The sequence below is a fragment of the Otolemur garnettii genome, unplaced genomic scaffold, assembly GCF_000181295.1.
Source record: "Otolemur garnettii isolate 467f Iridium unplaced genomic scaffold, OtoGar3 scaffold00025, whole genome shotgun sequence".
NCBI lineage: Eukaryota > Metazoa > Chordata > Mammalia > Primates > Galagidae > Otolemur > Otolemur garnettii.
The window spans coordinates 19,042,999-19,054,485 of record NW_003852420.1 but is presented as its reverse complement, the minus strand read 5'-3'; the positions used below and the strand labels follow the sequence as shown (position 1 = coordinate 19,054,485).

At 50.6% G+C, this 11,487-nt stretch overlaps 1 protein-coding gene across 1 annotated transcript in view; it reads right to left on the bottom strand.

Annotated features, from left to right (window-relative positions):
• EPHA10 (EPH receptor A10) overlaps window positions 1-6,811 on the bottom strand; it is a 42,576-nt gene extending 35,765 nt beyond the window's left edge. The window contains exons 1-3 of the mRNA XM_003788156.2: window positions 6,706-6,811; window positions 4,932-4,996; window positions 3,639-4,317 (exon numbers count right to left, since the gene is read on the bottom strand). Of these exons, the coding sequence (XP_003788204.1) occupies window positions 3,639-4,317; window positions 4,932-4,996; window positions 6,706-6,811 (850 nt within the window). The remainder of the gene's footprint in view (window positions 1-3,638; window positions 4,318-4,931; window positions 4,997-6,705) is intronic.
• Between the last annotated feature and the right edge of the window lie 4,676 nt (window positions 6,812-11,487).

Below are 11,487 nucleotides of genomic sequence, written 5' to 3'. Positions count from 1 at the left end.
AAAAAAAAAAAGAAAAAAGAAAGGATAAAACTATATTAAAATTGTAATACTTAACTCATGTTCGATTTCTGCAATTACAAGAGGTGTTCAGTGGGACTTGTATTCATCTTTTGTTATCAGTATATATTGAGTGGTGTGGTCATAGCTCACTGCAGACTCCAGTGAGCTCAAGCAAGCCTCCAGCTTCAGCCTCCCAAGTAGCTGGGACTTGTTCTTTTTTTTTTGTTGTTGTTGTTCTTTTTATGCAGTTTTTGGCCAGGGCTGGGTTTGAACCACCACCTCCGGCACATGGCGTGGGCGACCTATTCCTCTGAGCTACAGGCACCACCCAGGGACCTGTTTTTTTATTAGCAACATACATCAGCAGTTCTAACTTACAGTAATAAAATACTTCTCCCCTCCAAAGCAGATGGCTCCCACTATCCCCCACCAGGTACCCCACTGGCTTTTTACCTTTCACCATACGAACAAGTCTCTCTCTTTAAATAATAAAAATCTTCTCTCAACCCAGTGTCCTCCTCAAGATACCTTTTCTTCTCCTCATTCAAATATAGGCTTCTAGATTCCCTTCTCAACTTCCTGTATCCCTCAACCTACAGCATCTCCATCACTCAGATGAAACTTCTCTCACCGAGGTCGCCAAGTGGACTTTTCCCAATCCGTGACTTGCCTGACTGCTTACCAACGCTGTAAGCCCCTCCTTCCTGGACACCTGTATCTCCCTTGGCTGTCATGATATCACATGCTGTCCTTGTCCTCCTCCAGCCTCTGACCACTCCCATTCTTTTTATGGGCTCTGTTTTTTCTACTGCTTAAATATCACTGTCCTGTGAGTCAACGTGGTTGGCCCTCTTGCTTCTTGCCCCACACATTCTTCCTGGTCTGTCCTAACCACACCCACCACAGCTTCAAGTAGTATCTCTGCGTTTCTGAGCTCCAGACCCACTTTCTAGCTACCTCCACTTGAATGAATCATAGATGCCATACATTTGATGTGGCATGTCCCTTCACATCCCTCCACCTGTACTCCAGTGAATGATCTCTGTCCATTCAGATCCCAGTAGCATATGAGTCAAAGGGGACTCCTTTCTCCTTTTGTGTCACATGGCCATCGAGGGCTGTGGATGCTATCTCATGATCACATACATCCTTATCTCTCAGTGATCTCTGTCACCGCCTTAGTTCAGACCTTGTACGCTTTCTCCTGGACTATTGCAGCATCTTCCTTATCTTCTGGCCTCTAATCCTTCCCTCCCCAATCCTTTCTTTGCAATTGTAGCTCGAGTGATCTTTTGAAAATACAAACCTTGTCAGATCCCTGTATCAAATCCTCCCCATTGAGCTAAGGCATAAAGTCTAAGCTCTTTATCTCAATGTTGAAGACTTTTCATGGTTTGCCCCTGCCCCACTCCAGCCCCATCACTCCCCACACTCCCACATGCCCTCTGCTCTAACCATGCTGACCGAACTTACCTAACCCTGACCATGTTATGTTCCTTCCTGCCTCCATGCTTCTGCACACACAGCCCCTAAGCTCAGAATGCTCTAGGCTGCTTCTCTGGGAAGCCCTCTCCATCCCTAGAATTGTGTTCTCCCTTGCATGCTTTCTTAGCTTTCTGTTAATATGCATCACACCCTGGTATAGCCACTCATTCATTCAATGTGTTTCCACTGAACACCTACCATATACCATATCATTTTATGGACACTGGGGCTTCTGGGACTTATAAGACCCAGTGCGTCAGCTCAAGAAGTTCCTAATCAAGGGCAGAGAAGTGCAAATCTGTAGTCCCAGCTACTTGGGAGGCTGAGGCAGGAAAATTGCTTGAGCCCAGGAATTTGAGGCTGTAGTGCACTATGATTGTGCCTATAAATAGCCGCTGCAGTGCAGTCTGGGCAACATAGCAAGACCCATTTCTAAAAAAAGAGGAGTTCCTAGTCTGGTGGTGGAAATACACATAAGTAGATCATAGCATACCATGGGGTAGGTACAGAAATAGAGTTTCCAATGAGTGATACAGAGCACAGAGGTGGATCCTAGATATATCTGGAGAGCTCAGGAAGGTTCATGCCTCCCAATTTTTTACTAACTCACAATTTCCCCTGGGGAAGAGATGGTAGCATTCATCTATAAGTCCTCTTTAACTGCAGCTGGCATGTCCTCAATTCAGATTGAATGGATGACTGAACAAAGGAATGAAGCAAGTTTAGTCACTTCCCCCTCTGTCTTCCCACCACTCTGTGTATCCCTCTGTTACAGCATATATCAACCTCTTGTTATTTTTTAATTTTTGAATCTCTCCCTCTAGACTGTGAGCTTCTCAAGAGCTGGGACTATGTCTGACTCATTTCTGTTGCCCTGGCACCCAGAAAAGGACCTGGTTTGGAAAAAGCATCACTTGATCTGTGTTGAATGCATACAATCATAACTCTATCCTTAACCTTCAGCCTCCAAAGCTGTAGAAAGGGGAGAGAAAGATAGGTCCATTCCTACTGCCCCCACAGACCTAAGAACCCAGCAAACCCCCCACCACAGATATTCTCTCCCAGGGTGTACCATGCTTCTAGTTCAGAAAGTTGAGTAGGATCATTCTTGGTAGTCATCTAGTGCAAGCTCCCAATTTCTCTCCCTAACTCAAGAATGCCCTCGCTAGCCTCTGACTTGGATATGGTTGATGACCGGGAGCTTACTCCCTAGAATGCAACCAGTCCCATTAGCTTGAAGCTTGGGCTTCTGTAGAGTTCTTCCTTGTGCATATGGGAGGCAACATGGTATGGTGGAAAGAACTTGAAAGTTGAGCAAACCTGGCTCCCCCTTACCTAACTTTGCAAGTGACCTTTTAATCTTTGAGGCTCTGTTTCTTCATCTAAGAAGTAGGGATAATGATAACTTACTTTATTGCCATGAATATAAATGAGAAGGTCTGTGGGAGGTGCCTATCATAGTGCCTGAAATACAAGTTCCTTTTTTTTTTTTTTTTTTTTTGAGACAGAGTCTCATTCTGAGGTCCTGTGTCGAGTGCCAGGGCATCATACTTCACAGCAACTTCAAACTCCTGGTCTCAGGGGATCCTCTTGCCTCAGCTTCCAGAGTAGCTAGTACTGCTGCTGCCCACCACAACACCCAGCTAATTTTTCTCTTTTTAGTAGATGGGGATCTCACTCTTTTTGGGTCAGAGTCTCAGAGTCATTCTCAGTAGAGTAGCATGGCATTATACCTCACAGCAACCTCAAACTCCTGGGTTCCAGTGATCCTCTTGCCTCAGCCTCCCAAGTAGCTAGAGTGCCTAATTTTTCTATTTTTAGTAGAAATGGGTTCTCACTCTTGCTCAGGCTGGTCTCAAACTCCTGTACTCAGGCAATCCACCCACCTCAGACTCTCAGAGTGCTAGGATTAGAGATGTGATCCACCCTGTCTGGCCTGAAATACAGGTTCCTAACGCCTCCTTATATCTAGCCAAATTCACTTCATAGTAACTTCACACACTGGATGCTGCACAAAAGGTCGGGACTCTCTGCCCCCGAAGCCCACCGTGTCTCCGCTCCCCCTCCTGCCTCTTGGGCATACTCTCCCCATTGCCACCTGCACATCACCCTCTCCTCCCACCCCACCCCCCACATCCCAGTCCTCTGGGTACCTTCGCAAGTGTCACCGCGCTCCTGGAATCCAGCGCTGCAGCTGCAGCGACCCACTGGCACCAGCCACTCGCCATCGGCGCCACAGTGCATGCGCGGGGGGCTTCCAGGTTCCCCTTCCGAGTGCGCCACGCATGTCCCAGCCACTTCCACTAGCGTGGAGAAAGCGCTCTCGGCTGCGGTGGCTGGGAACGCGGCCAGGCCCCGCACCGTGGCGCGGCACTGCTTGTAGTAGACTCGCACAGAGACCAGTGCCACGCACGCTCCCACGTCCTGAAAGGCCAGGTGGAAACCCCGCCGGCTGAGCGGGCCGATCTCCCGCACCTCTGTGTTCAGCTTCATCTTGCGCTCGCCCAGGTCGCCCTGCGTGAAGCTCTCGTCCGCTGCGATAGTGTCAATTTTGTGGGGTCGGCTGCCGCCTAGGCGGGGCCGCCCGCGGCCCAGGTCGGCCTCGGTTTCCAGGTAGTAGACGTTGAAGGTCTCCTTGCAGGTGCCCGCGGCGCCAGGGATGCTGCTGCAGTCACGCAGTGTGAACTGTAGTTCCACAAAGATGCGCTGCCCGTGGCCGCGGCTGATCCAGCCGGTCTGCAGCCAGTTATCCTGGTTGGGTTCCAGCACATTGCACACTTGATAGGTGCGGATGGGACGGTCATGTTCATCCACACCGCTGATCTCCTCCCACTGAGGACAAGAGTAAAGAGGTGAACAGCTCAGAGCCAAGGTACTTCCCAGGGTGGAGCCTAGCAGTGACTCCTGCCGAAAACTCCTTTTCTACCATTTTGGCTTTTCCTGCCCTCTCTCCCACCACCGTACACACCCTGAAATTGTAAGGTGCAGTGGTAGGAGAAACTCCAGAAATGAATCTAATCTTTGTTTTTATAGATGGGGAAACTGAGGCTCAGAGGGAGAGCGATTTGACTAGGTTTGTACACCGAGAGGTAGGAATGGTGCCTGGAGTGTCCTGACTCTCCACCTAATGAATGCCCTTTGCACTCCACCAAACTGCTGTTACACCCTGGATCACCTACCCCCGCCTAAGCTCCTGAGCCTTTTTCTGATCCTAGACACAGCCACTTCTCTCCTTACTTATTCACTTTTTTTTTTCCTGTCTGATCGAAGACTAAACATTTTCTAATAGACCACTCTGGCTTGAAGCCAGGGCTGCTGGAGGCCACACACTCTGAGGAGCACTTTGAGTTGATGTAACCACAGGGAGCTAAAGGGGAGCTCCTGGGGAGCTGAGTCCTAGAGCAGCAGAGGATCCCTGAGACAGGGAGGGACAGATTTACACTCACCCCATTACTTGGTAGTGCAGTCCAGCCCAGCTCAGCCTGGGAGGCTTTGGAATCCAGGAGGATGACTAAGGAGAGGGTGGAACAGAGATTTCAGAAAACCAGTTTAGTAGGAGGGTGGGATCCTTTGGTGAATTCACTGTTAATATGCTAACTGAGGGAATGGAGAATGTGGCAAGTTTTCCCCATACCATAAATCCTCAGGAATGGGTATGGGTAGCTCCATTGTCCAGAGAGAGGGAGCCACAATTCAGGAAGGAGGGCTCGGTGCCTGTAGCTCAGTAGCTAGGGTGCCAGCCACATACACCGGAGCTGGAGAGTTTGAACCCACCCCTGGCCTGCCAAACAACAATGACAACTGCAACCAAAAAATAGCCAGGCACTGTGGCAGGCACCTGTAGTCCCAGCTACTTGGGAGGCTGAGGCAAGAGAATCACTTGAGCTCAAGAGTTTGAGGTCACGGTGAGCTGTGATGCCATGGCACTCTACCCAGGGCAACATAGTGAAACTCTGTCAAAAAAAAAAAACCTCCCAAATCTACTCAGGGGCTTTTCTGAGGTCTGGGGGTTACCAGGCATGGAGGGCGCTTGAAACTTTTTGGTTTGACTCCCAAGGCTTCTGGAAAAGCAAAGTGGAGAGTACTACAAGCAACAGGAGAAACAAAATCTCTCATCTCCTCAGCCAGCCTCTTTTCCAGGAGTCACCTCCACTGCCTTTGAAAGGATGTCGGGGTCCTTTCATATAGATATCCATGACCTTTCCCACACCAGGGAAACTTGGAGTCACTTTATTCCCCCAGGAGGCATCAAATCAGCAGTCTGCATACTCTCAGTATGAATCACAGGCACCGGTTTGGATAGGAGCCCATATCCCAGATGCAGGAAGCCAGGCCATCCCCAAATCTTAGATGATTACTCATCTAAAGCTTAAGCAAGGGGGTGGACTGTCAAGGTGAGGGCCTCTATGAGGGGCTGCCTCCAGAGGCTCAGCTACAGCAGGCAGGACCTCCTGCAGTGTGCGGATTTCTGCACAGCTGACACCACATCAGAATTGCATATAGGAAGACATCTGTGAACCAGCGCCTCAACCAACCCCCCAGCCAATGCCTCGGATTTCAGCTCTTCAGGATTCTGCACCTGGATATGACGCCTCTGGATTCAGCTGAGTGTACAGCTCCTCCAGATGCAGAATTAGAGACCAGACTCCAGCTCTAGTATCACGAACAGACTCAACGCCTGTAACGCTGAGAGCGCCGGGTAGACTATGCTGAGAATTCAGCACTGCGGACAGTTCTACGGTCAGCACCTTGGGCAGCGCCTGGACCCAGCCTCCTCCACCGGCTTTCCACCTCCTGTTGTCCATACCGTGGTCCCCAGCCCCCGCTTTTCAGACTCTAATCCGTCCCCATACTCCAGTCTCACTTCATCTTCCTGTCTCCTCTACTCTCTCCATCTCCCCACCCACACCCCTCCCATCTCCAATCACTCAGCTTGCCGGTCTCACTGGCCTCTGAACCGCCGCCTCTGGCTCTAGCCGTTCCTAATTTCTTCTCCAGCCTCCCAGCTCTCCAGCCCCCAAACTCCTCAACGTCCCTCTTTTCCCTCTTACTTAGCCACCTTTTTCTCTGTCTCTCCAGTTCTTTGTGGTCGCTGCCTGCCTCCTTCAAACCCCAGTACAGACTCTAGTTTCTCCAACGACTCCTTCCCCCAGCACCCCAGTCTCCAGCCTCCTATGTTTTGGCATCTCAGGCTCCGAGCACAGCCATCAATCTTCTCACCTTCTTCGGCCGTGCCGGGCCGCCCGGGTCCCAAAAGCAGCGCGAGACAGAGCGGCATCAGGCAGACCAACAGGCGCAGCGGGTGTGGACGGGCGCCGGTCTCCATGGTCCGCAGACGGAGCTGTCAGTGCCGCGGCGGCTCAAGCCGCGCCAGCCCAGCACCGCTGAGCAGTGCCCCCAGACCCCAGCGCCAGCTGGGGGCGGGGTCTCTGCGGTCACCATCATCCATGGGGGCCAATCACTAGGCACCGCCACGGGAGGGCCACCAATCCCTGCCAGTAGAGGGTGGGGAGGTGGAGTTTCATAGGCCAGGGGCGGAACACCCAACTGGAGGGTGAAAGGAAGGGGTCCCACCGATCTCCAAACCTGGGGGGGAGGGGCATCGCTGAGAGCGGGCAGGGCTTCTGGGGAGGGGGTGAGCTGGCGTCGGTGGCCTAGAGCGCTAAACCTTTGCTCCTCATTCCTCAGAAGTAAGCAATGTTGGCTTGGAGTAAGGAGGGGAGACCTCGGGAAGGTAGCCTCTGAACCCTTGCTCCCAGAACTTGCAGGAGGTTTGAAACCTAATGTCCTAGCCCCAAGCTCTGGGGAGCTCTCCATTCTCCCAGCCCTTCGTCTCTTCCTGTGTTTGCTACTCCTGGTGTGTGTGTCTGCTGCCTCAGATCCCGCCCTGTTCCCTTCCCGCCCTCATAACACACACACACACACACACACACACACACACACACGGCAGGAAGGAGGGGTTGGGCCTGACCCCAGGAACTGTTCCAGAAAGGTAGCAGAGTGGGAGAAGGGTTTCCACCCTGCCAGCATGCTTCCGAGGCGGGGAAACCATGTGGACGCGGGGATGGGGGCGGTGGTTAGATTTTGCACTAACGATCGGTTCCTCAGGTTCTTGCTCCTACTGTCAAGGTACAAGCAGCACACCCCACAACCACCCCTGTCCTCAGTCTGCTCAGCCTAGGGTTCTTTTTGATCACCCCACTCCGCCCACCCCAGGGGACTGGTGGGGAGCGCAGCGATGGGGAATCCGAGGCATCTCCGTGAGAGAGGCGGCGCGATTCTCTCAGAGCTCCGCAGGCGCTGAAGAAAGCCGCAAGAGAACACAGGACACGACCTCTACCTGCTGAAGGTCATTTATGTGCTAGCTGAGGGTTTAACACTGTGGCGGTGGGAAGGGCTGGGGCCCTCCAAGACCAGGGAGGTGGCTACTGAGCGCCACCATCTGGGCTGAGCTCAAGAGGCAAAAGCTCCACCCACTTTGTGGCTTTTCAAATCTCTTTCCTTGGGGGACCTACCCTCCTTCCCTTTACAGGCTGTATAATAGCCAGAGAAGACTTGAGAATGAGTGTGAGTCCTGTGTCAACTTGGCCTATGTGGTCTGAGTGGCCGTGCATTTTGAATATATATAAATTATATATTCCTCATCCCTCCAACCAACACTGGGTGCCACACTCAGTGCTGAGGCTGCCTGGGTGAATCATCTCATCTTTGAAACAGTTCACACCTCTTCCTGGCATCATAGGCCAATGGCCATTTATAAGCTGCTTTCATGTGCCATTTCTGTGTGTGTATGTGTGTGTGTGTGAGCAAGGGGTTATGTATGTGTATGTGCACATTTCCTTGTTCACAGACCTACATGGTGGGCAGTAGCAATCAGAATAGGTGGGAGGAATGATCTCTACCTGCAAAAAGAAAGGTCACCAGGAGAGGCTGGGGCTTGGCCACCTTGAGAGACTGAAGCCTGTTAAGGAGGCAAGAAGGAGGTGAGGCATATGTGTGGTCCTTGGAAGCAGGTGGGACCTCTAAAATCAGATCTACCTGAAGACATGTTCTTACACTCCCACCTCCTTCCCATCTTCATTCTCCTCACGCTTGATTTTTCTCCTTCCCCTCCCCCAGCACTGGAAGATGGTATTTTTAGAAGCTGCTTAGAGACCCAGGACTCCTTTCACTTCAAAATGAGTCCTCACTCCACCACCCCTCAGTCCCCTCTTCAAAACCAGGTCCCATCCCCTCAGCAGTCTCTAAGGCACCAGTCTAGCTCCAGGGACTTCAAAGGTTCTGACTCTGGGTGGTAAAACAAAACGCAGACTCCCTCTGAACCTTGCAAGGATCTTTCAGAAACCAAACAGATGGAGGAAATTACCTGGGGAAAACTACACAGGATGCCCCAACAAGCCCTTAGCTGCTAGGAATCTAGTCCCCACCTTCCCCACCACACACACCTTGGCAGGCATCTGGGGGAAATTACCAGACTGAGCACCTACAAATGGGGGAAGAAGAAGAAAAGGAGTGAAATAATCCTTCTGTTTCTTCCTGTGAACAATTCATTTATAATAAAACCAGAACAGAGAAGCCCCAGTGATTGCAGATATATGCAAATCGGCTGGATCTTAATAAGAGTTGCTCTAAGGCGAACCCTGCTCTACCAGGAAGCTGCAGAATAGAGAGCTCAGTGAAGAAATTCTGAAGGGCCTTAGAAGGAAACCAACCCTTCATTTATCACAACACTTAAATGCTGGGGACTAGTTGACCAAGGGCAGAGGTGAGGTCCCTCCCTGGAACATGACAGGGAGGCTGGGTGGGACTGGGGAAGGGGCCCGGAAGGAGGCCTCTGGCGGTGGTGCTGAACTTTCAGCCAATGGGCCAACTTGGGGCTGCTATCTGTCCAAGGTATTGATTCCAACAACTGGACCTGGGACTTCTCTGCTGCCCTTCTTCTCCCTGCCTCTGATCCTCTGCCCAGAAGAAGCAGATCCCTCTGATCCATCACCTGCTCCTCCAACCCATGACCAAGAGCCTTTATTGGAGTCTCCAGGGGCCAAGTAGGCTTACTTCTTGGAGTAAGAATGGAGAGGCCTGGAACTCATCTGGAAACATCTTGTTTTCTCTCTTGCTCTTCTCAGATCCCTACTGAAGCAGGATGGAAGAAATACTTCTGTCTACTTCTACCTCACTATCTCCTAGGAGTGTGGGGAGAACACCTGTTGAAGCTAGATATCTTAATTCAACAACCCCCCAAATATGAAAATTTGTCTTGGTGGAGGGAAGAGTCAACCTCACCCCAATCTCTATCTGCAAGTTACCGAAGGTTACAAATCTAGGTACTGAAATTTTAATCTCATCCTTTTGCACTAATGCAGAAAATGTATTCATCTTGACTGGACAGAGAAGGTTATGTCCTCCATGGCAAAGACTAAAATTGTGGCAAGAAATCAGGTTCAAGGCTTGGCGCCTGTGACTCAAGTGGCTAAGGCACCAGCCACATACACCTAAGGTGGCGGCTTCGAATCCAGCCCGGCCGCCAAACAACAATGATGGCTGCAACCAAACAATAGTCAGGCATTGTGGCAGGCGCCTGTGGTCCCAACTACTTGGGAGGCTGGGGCAGGAGACTTGCTTGAGCCCAGGAGTTGGAGGTTGCTGTGAGCTTTGATGCTATGGCACTCTACCCAGGGGACAGCTTGAGGCTCTGTCTCAAAAAAAAAAAAAAAAAAAAAAGAAAAAAAATCAGGTTCAAGCCCTGTTCTCAGAGAAAAGGAGAGGAAGGGGTAAAGAGTTTTAGTGTTCAAAGGCACATCTTCAATTTGTCTCTTTCCTCATCCATTTCACCTGCACTTCTGCAGCCTAAGAAAGAATGAAATATACCCAAGGTGGATTCTTTTCTGGGACAACAGACTCACGTGCAAAAACAAAATGAAGGTTATAAACAGTTTTCTTTTTTAAAATCCAGCTCCTATAGGAAACAAACTTAGATATAGGAAACAAAGTATTTAATTTACTAACTTCGAAAATTATGCAGAGAAAATCTTTAAAACACAGGCTGGGTGAGGTGGCTCCCAGCACTCTGGGAGGCTGAGGTGGGTGGATTCCTTCAGTTCACTAGTTCAAGACTAGTCTGAGCAACAGTGAGATCCCATCTCTATTAAAAATGAAAACCTGGGAAGTACCCGTTGCTTAGTGGGTAGGCTCGCAGGTTCAAACCCGGCCCGGGCCTGCTAAACAACAATGACGACAACAACAACAAAAAATAGGGTGGCACCTGTGGCTCAAAGGAGTAAGGCACCAGCCCCATATGCTGGAGGTGGCGGGTTCAAACCCAGCCCCGGCCAAAAACAGAAACAAAAACAAATAGCCAGGTGTTGTGGTGGGCGCCAGGTATTTGGGAGGCTGAGGCAAGAGAATTGCTTAAACTCAAGAGTTTGAGGTTGCTATATGCTGTGACACCACAACACTCTATCCAGGGCAACAACTTGAGACTCTCTCTCTGAAAGAAAGAAAGAAAGAAAGAAAGAAAGAAAGAAAGAGAAAATAAAATCTGGGGCAGTGGCTGTGGCTCAGTGAGTAGGGCGCCGGTCCTATATACCAAGGGGTGGCAGGTTCAAACCTGGCTCCAGCCAAACTGCAACAAAAAAATAGCTGGGCGTTGTGGTGGGTGCCTATAGTCCCAGCTACTCAGGAGGGTGAGGTAAGAGAATTGCCTAAGCTCAGGAGTTGGAGGTTGGTGTGAGCTATGATGCCACAGCTCTCTACTGTGGGTGATAAAGTGAAACTCTGTCTCTACAAAAAAAAAAAAAAGAAGAAAAGAAAAACTGAGGCAAAGGATCACTTGAGCCCAAGAGTTTGAGGTTGCTGTGAGCTATGATGTCATAGCACTCTACCCAGGACAACAGAGTGAGACTCTGTCTCAAAACAATAAATAGGCTCCGTGCCTGTGGCTCAAGTAGCTAAGGCGCCAGCCACATACACCCAAGGTGGCGGGCTCGAATCCAGCCCAGGCCC